The sequence below is a fragment of the Cydia pomonella genome, chromosome 26, assembly GCF_033807575.1.
Source record: "Cydia pomonella isolate Wapato2018A chromosome 26, ilCydPomo1, whole genome shotgun sequence".
Taxonomy (NCBI): Eukaryota; Metazoa; Arthropoda; class Insecta; order Lepidoptera; family Tortricidae; genus Cydia; species Cydia pomonella.
In genome coordinates this window covers 2,507,502-2,525,539 of record NC_084728.1, presented here as the reverse complement: position 1 = coordinate 2,525,539, position 18,038 = coordinate 2,507,502, and the positions used below count along the sequence as shown (strand labels likewise).

The following is an 18,038-nucleotide window of genomic DNA, read 5'->3' as shown; positions in this document are numbered from 1 at the left end:
CTTTAAAAGACACTGCACCTACTTAATCTTTCTGGTTTAACCCATTGGTTGACTGGTAGAGAATGCCTTAAGGCATTAATTCATGTATTGTGCAATAAAGATTAAATAAATAAATAAATAATAAAACCCTGGGGTATGTTATGAACTTATTTTTACGGTTCTTTTTTAAGTGCCAATGCATTTCAATTGCAAAAAAGCGGTGGTAGCCGAGTGGATATGACGTCCGATTTTCAATCCAGAGGTCGTGGGTTCAAATCCTGGCTCGTACCAATAAGTTTTTCGGAACTTATGTACGAAATGTCATTTGATATTTACCACTAGCTTTTCGGCGAAGGAAAACATCGTGAGGAAACCTGCACACATCTGCGAAGAAATTCAAAGGTGTATGTGAAGTTCCCAATCCGCATTGGGCTAACGTGGGGACTATGGCCAGCCCGAGCCCTCTTGCACATGAAAGGAGGCCTGTGCCCAGCAGTGGGACGTATATAGGCTGAATTATTATTATTTAATGCATTTTATAATTTGACGCATAATTTGACATTTGGCAGCGATTTGACAGCCCCGACGGTGCAAGTGTTATTTTAAATGTCAAACTTTTATGAAATCATGACGTTAACTTTGATAGATTTGAAATTTGGAATAGTTATGAGTTATGATATGAACAACGCTAACCCAAGCACGAAAGCATTTTTTTAACTATTATGGAAAATTCCCAATATGAAGAGGGGGTAAAATATCAAAGTACTACAAAGTACTAAATTAATTGGAGTATCATTTGTAATAGATTTCTTTTTTACAGTGAGACAAAATGGATTTATGAAGGAAACTGTGCAAAAATTACCGTTAATACATAAATTCAAAATTTGTACGGAACCCTAGGTGCGCGAGTAAAACGAACTCGCACTTAACCTTTTTTTGTGTTTTCGATCTTATTTTTAATTAATGATCGTTTTCTCGTTTACAGGCGGTGCAATTTCAAGTTTCCTTGTATGACATCGTATGAACGGATGTTGGTACACCGGGTCGCTACTCTATTCCAGTTGACGCATCATTTAGACCAGAACAGCAAGAATTCTGTCACAGTCAGTAAAAGTGGTGAGTATATTGGCTACATGCGAAGAATTCATTTAAATTGTATGGTGTAAGGTATCATTGTAATCTATATGAAACTCTAAATACAACTAACGTATTTAACTTTATAATGAATAAACTGTAATCATGTAAATAGCTTTGCAAATACCACATATTAGGTGATTTTTTTCTAGATGTCAAAAATGGGAGTTTTCCTTAAAAGATAGACCATCGCGGACTTTTTTGTAGACCCATGAAAGAGAGACAACCCCAGCATACATGTATTGTTATAGCTCAAACGGATTAGACAGCGTTTTCGATTAAAGCTCCTAGCGAGAGTGATTTTTTTCCGACATCTTATATAGTCCTCTGAGGATCAGCCATCTTGTGGGCTAATAAATGGTACCGCCCGTACACATGCATTGAAGAGAGTTCTTTGTGATTTAAATCGTAAAAAAACAGTTTCTTTACTTATTTACAACAAAAGAGTTATTAATTGTAGATGACCTCCGAATTTAAAAAATTGTTTACGCGAGAAATTTCTATGTCTATATAGACATAGACGTAGAAATTTTTTATTTAACACCACATTGAAAAATGTTTACAGGCAATGCTACAAAACATTACAAGCCTTAAAATGAAACTTAATTAGGCACAAATTAATGTTTACATGTAGATATAACTTTTAAAATTATGATGCTAAAAAGGAGCGAACCTCAGCATGTGTTGCAGCAGGCTTACCTACTACAACGCTGGTTTTCAGGGCGACCCTTCGTACAATACGAATTTGCTTGCTGCTTGTCGGAAACTGTATGGCTAAGACTGTTTTAGTTTGTGTAGAAAATAATATAGGTATGCATATATATGTTTATGTTTGTGGATATATTTATAAGATTATACTGTATGATACTATGACATATGTGAAAGTAGTATAAGTATCGCTTTTTCTTTAATATTTGACATCTATTTCAGTTTATAATTTATATATAATAAGTGCTTTAAAAACACTAACTAACTAACTGCTTTGGCTCAGCGATCCAAAAAGAATCTTGGCCTCCGAAACGAGAGAACGCCACCTGTCCCGATCCAGCGCGGTTTCCTGCCATGAATTGGCATTCAGCCGCCGCAGGTCCGCCTCCACGACATCACACCGGCGGTACCTGGGGCGCCCGATCGGTCGACGGCCGGTTGGTCGCCCCAAGTACGCTTCCTTGACTACGCGATCCTCCCTCATTCTGAGTAGGTGACCGAGCCAGCGAAGTCTGTGGGATTTAGTTACGCCTATGATATTGGGCTCAGCCACCAACTCTTCGATCTCGGCATTTTTCCGGATCCTCCAGGAGCCGTCGTCACTTCGGACAGGTCCCAGGATCTTCCTGAGCACTTTTCTTTCCGCTATCAGGAGCTGACTTTCCTCTTTTTGAGTTAGTGTCCAGGCCTCACAGCCGTACATGAGAATAGGCCGAATGACGGTAAAAACACTAACTAATAATAATTTTATTTGTTCTCAAAAGTTGTGTTATGTGTCCCCAGGCACCAGCGGCGGGCGCATCCCGTGCACCAGCTTCAAGCAGTGGTGCACCGCCGCCCTCCCGCCCGGCCCCGCGCGCCTCGACGGCAGCGCCAAGTGAGTGCTGCGCGGTTACTCCTACTCATTTATTCATTAACTCTATTTAGCCACTCACTTGCTTTTGGTAACTGTAGTTACCAGCTGTCATCCTTATTTTATTATAATCATAGAAGTCACTGAAAAATATGAAGCTTGTGAGTGGTCATACAGTGTGTCCCTAGCCATTTGGACAAAGCCGAAAGGTACATATGCATTAGGGTATTTAGAACCAGTGTACAAAGTATCATAACAGCCGGTGTAGCGGTTTCGAAGAAATTATCAAATTACCATTTTTTACTTTGGAGCAGCCTGTATGTGTTAGGAGCTCCTATGGTAATATCCTCAAAGAATAGTATGGAACCTTCTTCAACCTTTTTGATTATCTTTTTTTATTTATGACGCTAATAAGCTTCTGACTTGAAAAACGTCATCATTATCAAATATTTCGAACAAATTGTCAAAAACACTGTGTGTTTCTTTTTGTTGTCGATTATTGCAAATAGCTTTTATTCGAACAAATTTTTTTTTTTATCTTTTGTTCAAATTAAAAAAAATATTAACGTCAGAGCATTCCTGAGAAGTAACCCTACGTGGGATTTCAAGGTTTGTCCAATGGCTAAAGTCACCCTGTATGTCAAAATAAAATTACTACTAAATTGAAGTTAAAAAGTAACTTAAAATTAAAAATTATAATAAAAATTAAAACCAAAGCCAGTTTACATGTCTAAAATTAAAAATAGAAATAATATCATCATCAGAAGCCGGAATTCTCGTGGCAGCTTGAATTGTCATTAGGGACTTCTCATTTATCGACTTTCGATATACCTATATCGATACAATGTAGAATAAAACATATTAAAAACATTAAAAGTAGAGGTAAATATTAAATAACAACAATGTTAAAGAGCGATCTCTTCCAGGTAACCTTTGAGTAGTTGAACATGCGAATTATATACGTGCAATAAAAACAATAAAAACTTAATAGTTTCACATTCAATTCGACAGTTTCGTGTTTTTTTATTTGAATTTCACGTTCAAAGTCTGTTTCTGTAATTTTATCGATATATATGTATCGGTAGTCGATAAATGAGAACTCCCTATGACAGTTAGAAAATGCCACAATTATGGAAGGTAGAGGCAAGTAACAGAATCTCCTTAGGCAGAACTGATGCAAAAGTGTCCAGCTGTCAGCTATAAATAATAGTTCCAAATCTCTCCAGAGTAGCGCTAGAGTAGCTAAGAACCTGGGCGTTATTGACGGAGTGAAGTGCGCTGTGTATGATTTAATTTTTTTTCTCAAGAATTCTACGTATTGTAGTGCCACCTATTTATGGTTTTTTGTCGGACACTTTTTGGTATATGGAGATTCTGTTTCTTGCCTCTACCTTACCTTCCATAGCCACAATAATCCGGTCTCCGATCATCATACTGTCCTGGCCGGTTTCGACCACGGCGACTGTTCTGTACTGATCAGTAAGAGCGATGTTCGTGAGATCTTAGGTGGCTAATATAATCGAAATGATAGATCACTCCCTCTTATTGAAAAAGCTGGCGAGATATGGTTTTGAAGGCAAATTTTATAGCACCATTGTGTCATTCCTAAAAGACCGAAAGCAAACTACCTGCGTCCTTAACTCAAGATCTGACCTAGAATCTATAGGAGATTATGCCGTACCACAAGGATCAAGCATGGGAAATAACCTCTTTCTCATGCTCGTAAATGACGTAACTGCGGCATCTCCTGAACTAGAATACGTAATCTATGCCGATGATACTTGCATAATAGTAGAAGCTGACAATTACAATAGCCTTGAATCAAAAATTAATTTAGCAATATTTGATATCAACAAATGGTTTTTGGCAAATGGAATGCTTTTAAATTTAGAAAAAACTAACATTATTCACTTTCAATTACGGAACACCAAAACAAAAAATCTCTTAAATATTAAAGTCGATAATATTCTAGTTCCACAGGTGGAACAAACTAAGTACTTGGGATATGTCATTGACTCAGGGTTAACATGGTCCTCTCACATAGACCAGCTTTGTGACTCACTTTCGTCTGCGTGTTTCGCCCTGTCCAGACTCGCGCCAAGCCTATCTCCAAAAAACCTGAAAAAGGCCTATTACGGATACTTTCACTCCATCCTCATCCGAGGCGTTGATCTCTGGGGTCTGGCCGCAAATCGTGACAAGGTTTTCAAAATTCAAAAACGAGCTTTGCGTGTTATCTCCAACAAACCGTTCGATCACCCCGCCAAGGAACTATTTAAGACCCATAAGATACTAACACTACCCGCCGTTTATATATTAGAAGCTTGCAAATACGTTAGAACAAACCTTAACACATACATAAAAACCTGTACCCGCGATGTAAATAGCCGCAGATTGCCCGTACTAGTCGCTCCTATTCAACGACTCGCGAAGGTCCGAAAGTCACTCAGTGTTATTGGGCCCAAAATATACAACAAAATTCCTAATGACATTAAATTGACAGAAAGCGACTCGTTATTCGCTAAAAAACTGAAATGTTTACTACTAGACCAAGCATGTTATTCTGTCGATGATTTTATGAAGGAGATAATTTAAAAAAAAAAACATATTGTAATAACTATTACAATATGTTTTTTAAGGAACCGTAAACTTTCATTGTTAATTTTTATATAGAATTATGTATAACTGTGACCTGTAAAAAAAATTTTTTTACCAATAAAGAAACTAAACTAAACTAAACTAAATCGATTTTGGCAGCAAACGTACGGCCAAATTCACAGCAGCACCCCTCTAAAAAAATTGTATTTGTTGACCGCAGGTGCTCAGACCTTTAACCCGCCACTCGCATCTGCTCTTCGAATTCTTACAGTTTTTCCCTCCCTGTATACCTACACTTTCAATAATAGATAAAGATACGGCAATAATAGGTAAAGGACCGCCCATATTTACAGGTAGTCGTACCGACGCATGGCGCGCCAAAGGAAACCTTTGTCTATTATTTGACTAGTAATTTATTGTTCATAGACATAATTGATAATCCGTTGGACCCTCAAGATGACGCGACTGTTTATTACTGTGTTTTGCGGTAAACCTAACAATTGCTTTGTATTTCTTAAGTACGCCGAGGCGGAAATGAAAGAACGTATATGTCCGAATAGCATTAAGTAGTTCTATTTTACGCTTCGGTGGATTGCAACCAATGCTATTGGTTAAACTTCAAGGTCGTTGTTTGGGTAAAACCCTTGATATATTAAATAAATATAACTATCAACTTTTCTAAAAAAAATATCTTTTAAGTTCTTAACTATACGGAAATTAATACAAAGTTTAGACCGATTATTAAATTATTATTATGAATTTGGCTTACGTTATTTGAATACCGATATTAATTATCCTTATTTCTTCGTAGACGTTTATCCTGTTTGGGTTTATTATCGCTATATTTGGTCATGCACGTAGGTACTGGTACTGGAATAATTATAATAATGCGCAAAATAATTATGTCTCAAAAGTTTTCCTTTATAATACATTGAACATATAACCTATGTGAATTGCAAATACTTGCAGCATTTCCTGTCGGTACGACATAAATCGTTTTGTTTCCTTATTAAAAATACTCAAAACACCCAATTTAATAAAAGCTAACGGTTGTGCTAACAGACTTTATCATTTGGAATTTTGCAAATGTTTTTGTGCGATAAAGTGCTATTGAAATCAACTACATCATCACCTACAAAACTACATCATGGAGTTTGAAATTGAAGTATCTGGAATGAATACTTCAGATAAATATTCAAGTGTGACCGTGGCATTTTCTATTTGTTGGGGCATACTCAGTGTGATATCAACTCTGAGTGTGATATACGGTGTTATATCCTGGGTCGCATTACCAGTATGGCGACAGTTTCGCCACTTCGTGTTCATCAACATACTTATGAATAATTCGCTTCTCATGACCGGACTACGTTTGTTGCCGTTATGGCCGAGTGTCGACAAGTTTATTCTCAACTTTAATAACTTGTCATTTGTCCATTGGCTGTTGGTAACAATGATCATGTTTTATACAGATTTAGTGCATTTCACGGACTTTAAACATGCATATTTAATATCTATTGTTATAGGCTGGTTTCTTCCTTTAGTTTGGGCTACCATTGCACATTTCAGTAATGTATATTTTATGATATTATGTTTAAGTATAGTTCCGTTATGTAATTTGGTAATGTTTTTAAAAATAACGTTCTCACTGTATACAGATACGCGCCTTAGTTTTGCAAGTACTTCTAATAAGTTGTCAATAACCTTTTTTACTTTTATTTTTACTGGTATTAGTATAACTCTTTTTGCTATAATAACTTTGACTGTATCAAAAACTGGTATGTTTGACACTCGTTTAGATATGCTGACTAAGATTTATTATGTTGTATTGTATATTAAAGATAAATGTGTTATATTTTCATTTCTATCACCACTGGGACATGTGTCTTGTCAGGATGGCCAAGTGGTTGATAAGTTGTCGCTAATATCTTTAATATGGAGTGTAGTTACCTCTCTGTGCGTTAATGTTTTCTTCTTGATGTTGAGGTCTCACAGAGTACTTTGGGATGAACGTAGACGGGCGGGTTATTGAAGACTAATGTCATGTTCATTGAAAAATGTTGATTTACCTACGAATTTTCGTAATACTTTGTCAAGTAGATGAATGGATCATAAATACATTCATTTTATGATAGATAATAAAATTAATAAATATAACAGATAATAAATATTTTAAACATTAACGGGTACGTTATTATCATTGCATGTTAAGTAAGTTTATTTCATAAGTTAATTAAGTATTGCATACCCGAAACGAGTAACTGTTGAAACCAATTAATTGTATTAGGATTACCATCTCCAAATGTACACAGTACTGCTATAAATCATTCTTATTCTTATTTTTTCATTTTAGCCGACTTTTCAATTAGTGATCTATTAAATAATTTTTTTTAATTTAATATGTAAATGTAATTTGATACCTACTTAATAACTTGTCGAGTTTGAGGAAAATAAATGCCTTATCTACAATCCTTATATTCATTTTTCCTGTTTTAGTCTCTTACGGTACCGGCTTATAATTATATTATTTCAGGTAGTGGCACGTGCGGTTTTACTTAACAATAGACAAAGGATTAGCCGCTAGGGGCCAGCTACAAGTCTAACGACTATAATAGTATATGTGCCTTCGATGGCCAACCAATATTGACAATATTGCGTACGAATGTCTGAAATGCCACCATATTTAAGAATTATTTCACTTAAAATTTAGTCTTTTCTTTGCAAGTGTGATGAAAAACATTGTGTAATTCCGGGGGTAAAAATATTGCAAACTCGAGTCTTTAATTCGCTCCAGCCTGAAGCTGTCGTAAATGTATAGAGTATAGACCTCGTTTCGCAAAATTTTACTTACCCTTGGACCCGGGTATGTCCTTAAACTACGTCCACAAGAGAGGTATGGGCATTGTGAATGTCATCTCGCTCTGTGTGGTAGGGCACAGCACAGCGGATGTCATTCCAGATCTAGAGCAGAGCCCAACTGGGGAAGTACCTCCACCTTACAGAAAATCGCAGCCAAATAACACTAGACCCTACTCATAGTGTTGTGTTCCTGCCGGTGAGTAAGGTTGCCAGAGCTCAACGAGGGTGGGAGGGGGTTAGGGTCGGCAACGCGCATGTAACTCCTCTGGAGTTGCAGGCGTACATAGGCTACGGATACTGCTTACCATCAGGCAGGCCGTATGCTTGTTTTCCACCGACGTAGTATTAAAAAAAAAAAAAAAAACCCTCGTTGCACAATATACGTTTGCGAAGTTAACCAATTTGAATCCTAGGCCACTATAGAACCTTGTCGCTTTAACTACTAGATACTTGACACGCATCACTCAATAAGCGCTGTCGTAGAAGTCATTATGGCATGGTTCTATAGTGGCCTAGGAATCAAATTGGTTGACTGTACATCCGGTCTTACAATTTCTTAACAGTGACACTATGTCACAGCAATCTATGTTAAATATTATGTGTATTCATAATCTATGTCTATGGCACATTGTGTATTAATGTGGCATTGGTATTTCCAGATCAATATTAAAGCGCGACACACACTCCCCCGAGGACGCGAACGCGGCGAGTCGCGCTGTTGAGCGGAGCAAGAGTCTAGAGCAGAGAGAGAGGGAGTACGAGCGAGTGAGACGGAGGATATTCAGCACGGTCAGTACTGATCAATATTAAAGCGCGCCACACCCCCGAGTGTTTTACAATTACGCAAATCTGGACACTATCTCTTTAAAATAGAGTTAAAAATGATTGTGAGAAATATATTCGCTCACTGGTGGCTTTGAATACGGTATTAAAAGTTTAAAAAAGAACTATGAAAAAACTTTTATCTTGAATGTCCTCACATTGTTATTGTCTACGTTTGTATAAGTTAGGAAAGCTTGAGCAAGGCCCTCTGGCAATGGATTTTCGTACAACATTGCTGGTCTAGGCCGGGAATGTGATCTTAAAATCGGCCTTATGTTCATTAAATGCCTTGAATTCGCTCGATTTTGATACGAGCACATTATTTTCCAGGACAACTGTTCGCAGGATGAATCTCAGTGGCCGTGGCTCCAATCCGGACCTGTGAAACTGCTCACACCCGACTCTGGAAGAAATAAATTGTTAAAAGTAAGCTTTTCTCGAGAAAACGAACGTTTTTACCATTGTTTTGCCTAATATTCCCTTTAATTTATAAAAAAAAACTTAGATTACAGAACACTTTAATTCATGTACTTTGTGCACAGAAATCCCAGAATAAGGAAACATTTGGCAAAATATAATCTTGCTTAAATCATGTTTGAGCAGGGCGAGGTTACCCTTCAACCTTTTGACATTCCATTCTACTCATTCGACTTCGAACTGTAATTCGAATTCTATTAACGTTCAAATTTAATCAAAATATTTTTATGCGTTAAGGGTTAAAACTAGCGTCTTCGAACGCAAAAGTGAAAGCGCATTTTCGAACAACATATATATCGGAGCGGCCTAGGTGCCACAAATATCTGAACACGCCTCTATTGTCAAGGCGTTAGAGTGCGTGTTCATATATTTTTGAGCACCTCGGTCGGTCAGATATATCTGATGGCGACTGCAATATACAAATTATGTTATTGCAGGTGCAATCGCTAGAAGGCGCCGGTCCGCCTCAGTCGTGGCGCAACAGAGGCCCCGTTTCAAAAAGCCACAGTTTTGGCGGCTATGGCGGCGGGGCCGAAAACGCGCCTACCAACCAACCAAGACTTCTTAGCCGGCAAGGTAATACCGACGTCCTGATGTATGTAATAGAGTTACAAATCAACTTAATGCGTTACATTTTTGGTGCCGTGACCAGGATTTAGACTTAGCAGGCATTGTAATAACTACTTTATGATGAGAGCGCTTAAGTTTAAAATGTCGGATCGAAATTGAGGCGCTGATATAAAAAGCCGACGCAGGGCAGAAAACGCGCCCACTAACCAAAACTTCTTACCCCCTTATTCATAAACGTCTACTAAAGTTGACAAGCCGCTAATAATCGTTTGTCCCTTTCATACCAATACATCGGAAAGGGACAAACGATTATTAGCGGTTTGTCAACTTTAGTAGACGTTTATGAATAAGGATTAGTCGACAAGGTAATATTGACATTATATATTATAATTGTAATATGAACTATACGAGTTACTTTTTGGTGCCGTGACCAGGATAAAGACTTAGCAATCATTGTAATAACGGCTTTATCATGAGAGCGCTAAAGTTTAAAATAGTCATGACGTCATTGAGACACTGATACGAAAATCGCAGTTTTGGAGGCAATGACGTCGGTGCACAGAACGTACCTACCAACCAACCTATCAGTGGGTCGCTAGAGATTAGGGTGGTTATTACACATTGCTGTTCGCAAATATGTCACTATTTTGAGACTGTAATTTTTATAAATCATAAAATACTCGCCCGGAATTTTGAACGCCGCCGGCGGAAAAACGCCGCGGGCATAATGTGTGTTTTCTTATCGTACAGGTGACCTGGCGTCGAGCAGTTGGCGTCTATCTCCTTCTAGCTCGGGCTACAAGACACTAAGTCTGAGGAGCACGGACTCTGTCACACCCTCACCTACAGGTATGTGTCAGAGTTGTGGGTTGTTCATTCCGATCCCTGGTTACTATTTGTAGGAAATTCGTTGTTCGCTTCAATATATTAATTGTTTAACTTTAAATATGCATTGAAATCGATGGTTGCTGGGTGGGTCGGGTGAAAGGAAGATTGGATGAGGATGGGAAAAGACTTGAACGAATAGTTTCAAAATTGTAATACGTTTTTTCTGCAAGTTAATTAAAATGTTACTTATACTTGTGTACTGAAGGCGTGTTGAATGAAAGTTTTTTAAGCTACTCTAAAATATTTTATTTATTTATCAAATTATCATAAAATTACTTCAATAACGACAATAATAAGCATATAAACTAACTCATACAAACGCATAAAACAAAAAAATATATCAATACAGTAAAGCAACATATCTATATACATATATTTACAAGTAAAAAATGGAGGCTAGCTCGTCGCTAACGATAACTCAAAGTCATATTTAAGTAATTTATTCAGACTTAGGTAATTTGCCGATCAGCTTTAGGTAACCATGGCCGCTAGTTTATCTAAGGTATTTTATCGAAGGTCAGTTGCGAGTTCACGGTTGTGACAAATTATTTTAAAGTAATAAACATCATGCTAATTTGTTGTTGATATTGTGATTCAACACATTACAAGTTTTTTATAAACATATAAATATAAAACACAAATCTGATCACCGATAAATATAATGGCGACAGTACTCTTCACACACGCAAATTTTAACAAATTACTATGAATTCGTCTGTGCAGTTAATTAATGTAACTGACTAGGTATAGTGACTAAGTATAGTCTGTCAAGCCATTTCCGTCAGTAGAAAAAAGCGACAAATTAAAAAATATATAGGCGTGAAGGGTTATCGTCCTTCTTCGTCTTTTTCTATTGACAAAGTTGTTTGACAGACTATAACGCAAGCGTAGTACGGGTAAGGGTGGTATTTCATCTATCCAATCCCTATCCGATATGTATAATACTAAAATACTACGTCGGTGACAAATAACCTACACAACCAAACACTATGAGTAGGTACCTAGTTGGTTACTAAGTTCTGTTACTCGATTTGCAACCTCTTTATTTCCGTTAAAACAAATGCTACCTAAAAAATAAAAAATTACATAATGTGGTGGATTTGTGAGCTATAAATATATACCACACATAACGCTTATCTCGTCGTATCTATAATGAATTGGGGCCTAAAAGAGAATTGTATCGCAGTAATTGCGTTGCACAAATGTGGGCACCCGCCAAACATGATTTTGAAGTTGCTTGAAAACCTAAAAATCAACAAACAATTTGTTTATCGCACAATTAATAGATACAATAGTACTCAGAGCTTCGATGACCGCAAGAGGTCTGGAAGACCACGCACTGTTCGGACCCCAGCTCTAATAAAGGCAGTGAAGGCAAGAATTGCAAGAAACCCCGTCCAGAAGCAAAAGTTGTTGGCAATACAGATGTCTGTGAAGAGAAGCTCTCTAAAAAAAGTTATCAATGAAGATCTTGGACTACACGCTTACCGCAGTCAAAAAGGTCATTTGCTTAATGGACGATTAAAGACTATGAGGCTAGAGAGAAGTCGCGTGCTATTGAAGCGGTACGCACAAAATGGCCACCGAAAAATACTATTTACAGATGAAAAAAAAATTACCATTAAAGAATGTTGTAACCGCCAGAATGGCAGACTGTATGCAAAAACAGTCAAGAGGCGATTGCGGCTGTTCCGAGAGTGCAACGAGACCATCATCCCTCTTATGTGATGATTTGGCTGGGTGTGTCATACTCAGGGCTAACACAAGTTCATTTCTGTTAAAAAAGGTGTGAAAACTGGGGCCAAAGTTTACCAGGAAACCGTTCTCGAGCCAATAGTGAAGCCCTTAAGCCACACCCTATTTCAAAACCAGCCATGGGTCTTTCAACAGGACTCAGCTCCTGCATATAAGGCAAAAACAACTCAAGCCTGGTTTCGAAGGAACAAAATTAACTTTATTGCCCACGAAGACTGGCCGTCCTCCAGCCCGGAACTTAACCCCCTGGATTATGCCATATGGCAGGTTATTGAGGAGAAAGCCTGTGTTAAACCCCACACAAATCTTGACTCCCTCAAGCGGGCACGGGTACTCCATACGGAATGCATGGGTTAGATACACATCATTTAATAACGCCTTTTTTCCTTAGTGTTTTCATTTTGATAAAAACTGCAAAAAGAATTGACGAAGGCTCGAGACCTTTAAGTTGCGCTTAAAAGACTCGAACTCTGGACTTGTAAATTTTAAAAGTTAGCGGGAGAGTTAAAAGTGAGGCCAACGCGCAGCGAGTTTGCCGTGAGCGTGCAGTAAATAATCGAAAGTACCCCCCCCTCTCCACGCCTAAGTTAACCCCGTTCCCCGTAACTAAACCGCGTTCAACAATTAGGTGACGTGTTGCAGGCGGCGCGAGCCCCGAGCCCGGCGCGGAGGGCGTGGTGTTCGCGGTGGCCGACCTCAACTGCGTGCCGCCCGGCGCGCTCGTCATACACCCGCAGGTATTTACACTTCCGTCTACAAATACATTAACCAAACTAACAATTCTATGGATAAAATTTATCTGAAATAAAATTGCTATACGGGAGTCGCGGGTTCAAACCCCGGCTCGTACCAAAGTTTTTCGGAATTACGTACTAAAATATAATTTGATATTTAAGTACCAGTCGCTTTTCGGTGACGGAAAACATCGTGAGGAGACCGGACTAATCCCAATAAAGCCTAATTCCCTTCTGAGAAGGTTAGATGGCAGTCGCTTTCGTAAAAACAAATGCCAACGCCAATTCTTGCGGGTTAAGTTATCAAACGGGTCCGGTCCCATGAGCCGTGGCAAAAAGCTGAAACTACGCAAGGAAGATAATGATGATTTTGTAATGTTGTGCACGTCGGGCGTCACTCTAAAACTTTGGCCCACTGTAACTTTGGCCCTACTGGCTCCGACTAAAGATAGGGTAGCGGTTCAGGCCACTGTGGAGGGAGACTTCATATCCTAAATTTAAAATAGGAGCCCAGGATATGGAATCTCGGCATACGTGTGACAGGTCCAAATGCATTTTTTTTAATAACACTTGCGCGAAATATATCTTATTTCATGCATGTGTACTGAAGAACAAGGCCTATTTTGTTCCCGCGGGAGTTAGGTATAACTTATAGCTTTTTTTTTAATTATGTCACTTATTCATATAAACCAAGTAGCATAAATGAGTTTTACTTTTAATATACTGACGTTTATAATTTAATATAATTGTTTATGTTTAAAATTATTTGATTTGATTAATTTAACAGCAGCCGTTGAAAATATTTTTACATAATTTTCAATATTGGCTGAATGCCGAATAGGTCTGTGCCTTCGATGCCTAACCTGTCAAGAAATTACAAAATGGCGGACGAATGCTTGATATGTCATCGTATTTAAGAATTATTTCTCTTAAAAATTTAGGGTTTTCTTCGGAAGTGTGATGAAAAACATGTGTAAATCCGGGAGTAAGAATATTGCAAACTCGGGTCTTTAAATCCCTCCAGCCTACGGCTGTCGGGAATTACCATCCTCGTGTCCAATACTTCACTTACCTTCTCGTTGCACAATGTACTATTGTTGTTCTTCAGACGGGCCGCCCGCTGACCAATCCCGATGGTTCCGTCTACCACTTCGATCCTCAGAACCCGCCCGTCATCTACGACAGCTATCAAGACCAAAAGGTAAGTAATTTGCTTACAGACTGAGCCGTCTCGTGGGATGCGATCGTCGTCTGAATATTTTAAGTTTAAGAAGCCTGAATATTTAAACAATAATTTGGAACGTAGAGAGCTCGCTCACGCAAACATTGCGTGGCTCGGAAACCGGTTAAATTTCCAAACCGTTAATGTATTTGGCTCAAAACCTTTTAATTTCGGTTACGTTCGTAAAACCGTTATTTATAAACTAGTTTTTAGGAGAACGTTTCCATAAAGTTCTTGTCAATTTAACCGGTTTAGAACAATAAAAACCGGTTTCTTCATATGTCGGTGTCTTGTTTACGCGGCACACCACCAGATCGCGCAGCCGTCTCGTCGCTCGTCGAATAAACCGGTTTATTTAGGTTACAATAAAGTTCTTAAAGCATTCGCGTTCGAATGAAAGTTCGGAGTCAAACTGGTTACCAGTTATTTTTAAAACCGGTTCTGATCATTGCTCACTACACTCAGCGGACATGCAATGTCGCATTACTTATTTTGTAGTGCCTGATCATCAGAGATCGGCGGGGGTGAGCTGTTTTTACGTCATTAACGTCATGTATAAACTATATATAACTATACTTTTTTTTTAAAGATGTTAATATATATAATATCCATATATAAATATTAAAAGAAGACAAGACTGAAATGATTAAACTAAAATTAAAATTCATTGCAACACGAGTGCTAAGCTTTTTTATTTATTGTACATTTAATTTTCTGTGCTATTGTAATAAATAACTATAAGTTAATCTATATTTTCATTTTTTTTTAATTTGTTTCGCCTTGAGTTTTATTTGAGCTTTATATGCGAATGGTTTGCCGCGCTCGCAGTGGTACGCAAACATCTACCCTGCAGCAATTAGTTTACTTACTTAGACTCTATTGCCTCAGTAATAAGGGTGATGACATTTTAACTAAAATACAAATATCTCAGCTCTGCAATGGAATTCCGCTTGGTGCCCATAGAACGAAATGAAGTACATAGAAATACCTATCTAATGACCTAACTCTCATCTGCGTTGGTTTTGAGGCCAAGCTCCATACAAAATTGCACATGGTCCTGTTAAATATATAAAAATGACGCCATCTAATAGATCAAAGGCCAAAGGTATGGCAGCATCGCTTCGTGCGATGGCACCATAACCTTTAGGTGGTGCCTAAAAGTCTACCTTTAATTCAAATTCTCTTTGCTTTCAAGTAAGGTTTACATTAGCTCGTTTCCGCCCGTTACCTTGACGCTTAAGTGACGTTTTTTGTTTATCACGTAAAGCGTTTAAAAGGTTTTAACACTTTGACGATCAAACGCGTCCACTGACGTGTATACAGAGTAATATCAACCATCGTACGTTCAGATAAGGTTTACAATGATGCGTTGTATATAATTTTGCGTTATGGTATCATGTTCTGGGGTAACTCAACCGACCGGGAATTGGTTTTTTAGGGCTCAAAAGATGTATTTGCGTTCTGCTTGTGGACTAAAGATACCTGAATCAAGCAAGCCATATTTTATTAATTTGAAAATATTAACTTGTTTAATGAAGACTCTACCGGTGATCGTAGAGCTGGCAGCTTCCTCGCACAGAGAATAAGTATTGCGATACAACGAGGAAATGCTGCCAGCATCTACGGCACCATGCCGCAGGGGGATAGTTTTTAATTATTTATTTTATTTATTTTTAGATTTAGATTTTAAGTTTTATATGTATTATGTTGTTATTCCCAGATAAAATGATACCTAGTTATATAAAATTAAAGAAATTTTGAATGTTAAATTAAATATTAATCCATTTTCTGTTTATATCAGTGCACGGCATCTCATATCAGCAATTAAAAACAGCCTTGCGTGCAAAAAGTGTTTATGCCATGGCACCCAGAAAGTTTAATAAATTACCCAATTCAATAAGAGAATCTGAAATGCTTCTAATTAGAAAACATTTATCGGAATTTTTGGTACAAAATGCTTTATTAAATTTAGTATAATGTAGCATAAATTAGATTTGTTTTATTTATGAATATAAGATTTGCATGCCCATTAGCTGGCTGAATACACTGTTCTTTGAAATGTATTTGACAACATCCACTTGACTGTATTCTAGAAAATAAATGATTTCATATTTCTTTGATGCAATAGGGGTGGCGTTCAAAGGATAATTGAATAAATTAAAAGTCGTTATTTTAGTTTAAATTGGTGTTTTTTTTGTACCCTCGTAAGTCCCAAGCCGAATTTCGCGATTCTTTTTTTATTTCTTGCACGTACAATGGCAATGTCCCAATGTGTTTTTTTTTTTACAATAAGTAGAAAGAACTCCTAAGTAATTTGTGCCGTTTTTTAATTGTTATTGATAATGGAAATATCTAATGTAACATGGTCAATAATTATTATAATTTACTTCAAAATGGGAAAATATACTCGGAATGGGGGAGGATCGCGCATTCAAGGAAGCGTACTTGGGGCGACCAACCGGCCGTCGACCGATCGGGCGCCCCAGGTACCGCTGGTGTGATGTCGTGGAGGCGGACCTGCGTCGGCTGAATGCCAATTCATGGCAGGAAACCGCGCTAGATCGGGACAGGTGGCGTTCTCTCGTTTCGGAGGTTAAGATTCTTTTTGGATCGCTGAGCCAAAGCAGTTAGTTAGTTAGTTTTTAGTTAGTTACTTCAAAATTTTACCGCAAAAAGTGCTCGATTCGAAACCTCAAGTTTACTTCTGCAAACTTCTTTCAGATGCTAAAAAAACGAAGTGTTATCCCCTAGGACACTGTGGTCCCAAATCGAGAAAAGTGGGTCAATGCTTATATCGCTATAAAAATTGAACTCGATTGAGAATATGATTAAAAAAAATAATGATTCTTTGAAAATTAAAAAAAAAAGATTAATAGCGGTAGAAAAAAATTATGAAAATTATAATGTATGGAGTAGATTATAACTTGAGGTTCCGAATCGGGCACTTTATGCGGTATAAATTTGAAGAAAAAGTTACAATAGATATTTGCATTATTATTCACAATTAAAAAATTGCACTATTACTTAGGAGTTCTTTCTATTGTTAAAAAAAATGAAGTATAACAATTTCGCACGAAGTTATATACGTTCTAGCAAAGATAATAAATTGTAATAGAGCCCCTTAATTTGACATTCAAAACATATGGCGCTGCACTGCGCCATATGTTTGGCGGTCACTGAATTGTCAAACGTCAACTTTTGACAATCAGAGTTACCGCAAAATGTATGGAGCTGTACAGCGCCATCTCCTGTCAAATTCAAAGCACGAAATTGTCTTAGATTATACACATCTTACTCAATCAATGTATCTTTGGTTCTAGGGAGAGCAAGAGCGAATGTTTTGACTTGATTACATCTACGATTTAAACATGTCATAAAAAATGTCATTTAACTATTTTTCTGTTACACTAATTACGTTCGCGCAATCGCATCTTAGAGAAGT

At 37.6% G+C, this 18,038-nt stretch overlaps 1 protein-coding gene across 1 annotated transcript in view; it reads left to right on the top strand.

Annotated features, from left to right (window-relative positions):
- The window catches only part of LOC133531850 (uncharacterized), a 118,823-nt gene that overhangs the window by 6,451 nt on the left and 94,334 nt on the right, over positions 1-18,038 (top strand). Inside the window, exons 7-14 of the mRNA XM_061870245.1 lie at positions 965-1,095; positions 2,605-2,698; positions 8,788-8,917; positions 9,281-9,376; positions 9,865-10,003; positions 10,748-10,846; positions 13,283-13,377; positions 14,483-14,575. Of these exons, the coding sequence (XP_061726229.1) occupies positions 965-1,095; positions 2,605-2,698; positions 8,788-8,917; positions 9,281-9,376; positions 9,865-10,003; positions 10,748-10,846; positions 13,283-13,377; positions 14,483-14,575 (877 nt within the window). The remainder of the gene's footprint in view (positions 1-964; positions 1,096-2,604; positions 2,699-8,787; positions 8,918-9,280; positions 9,377-9,864; positions 10,004-10,747; positions 10,847-13,282; positions 13,378-14,482; positions 14,576-18,038) is intronic.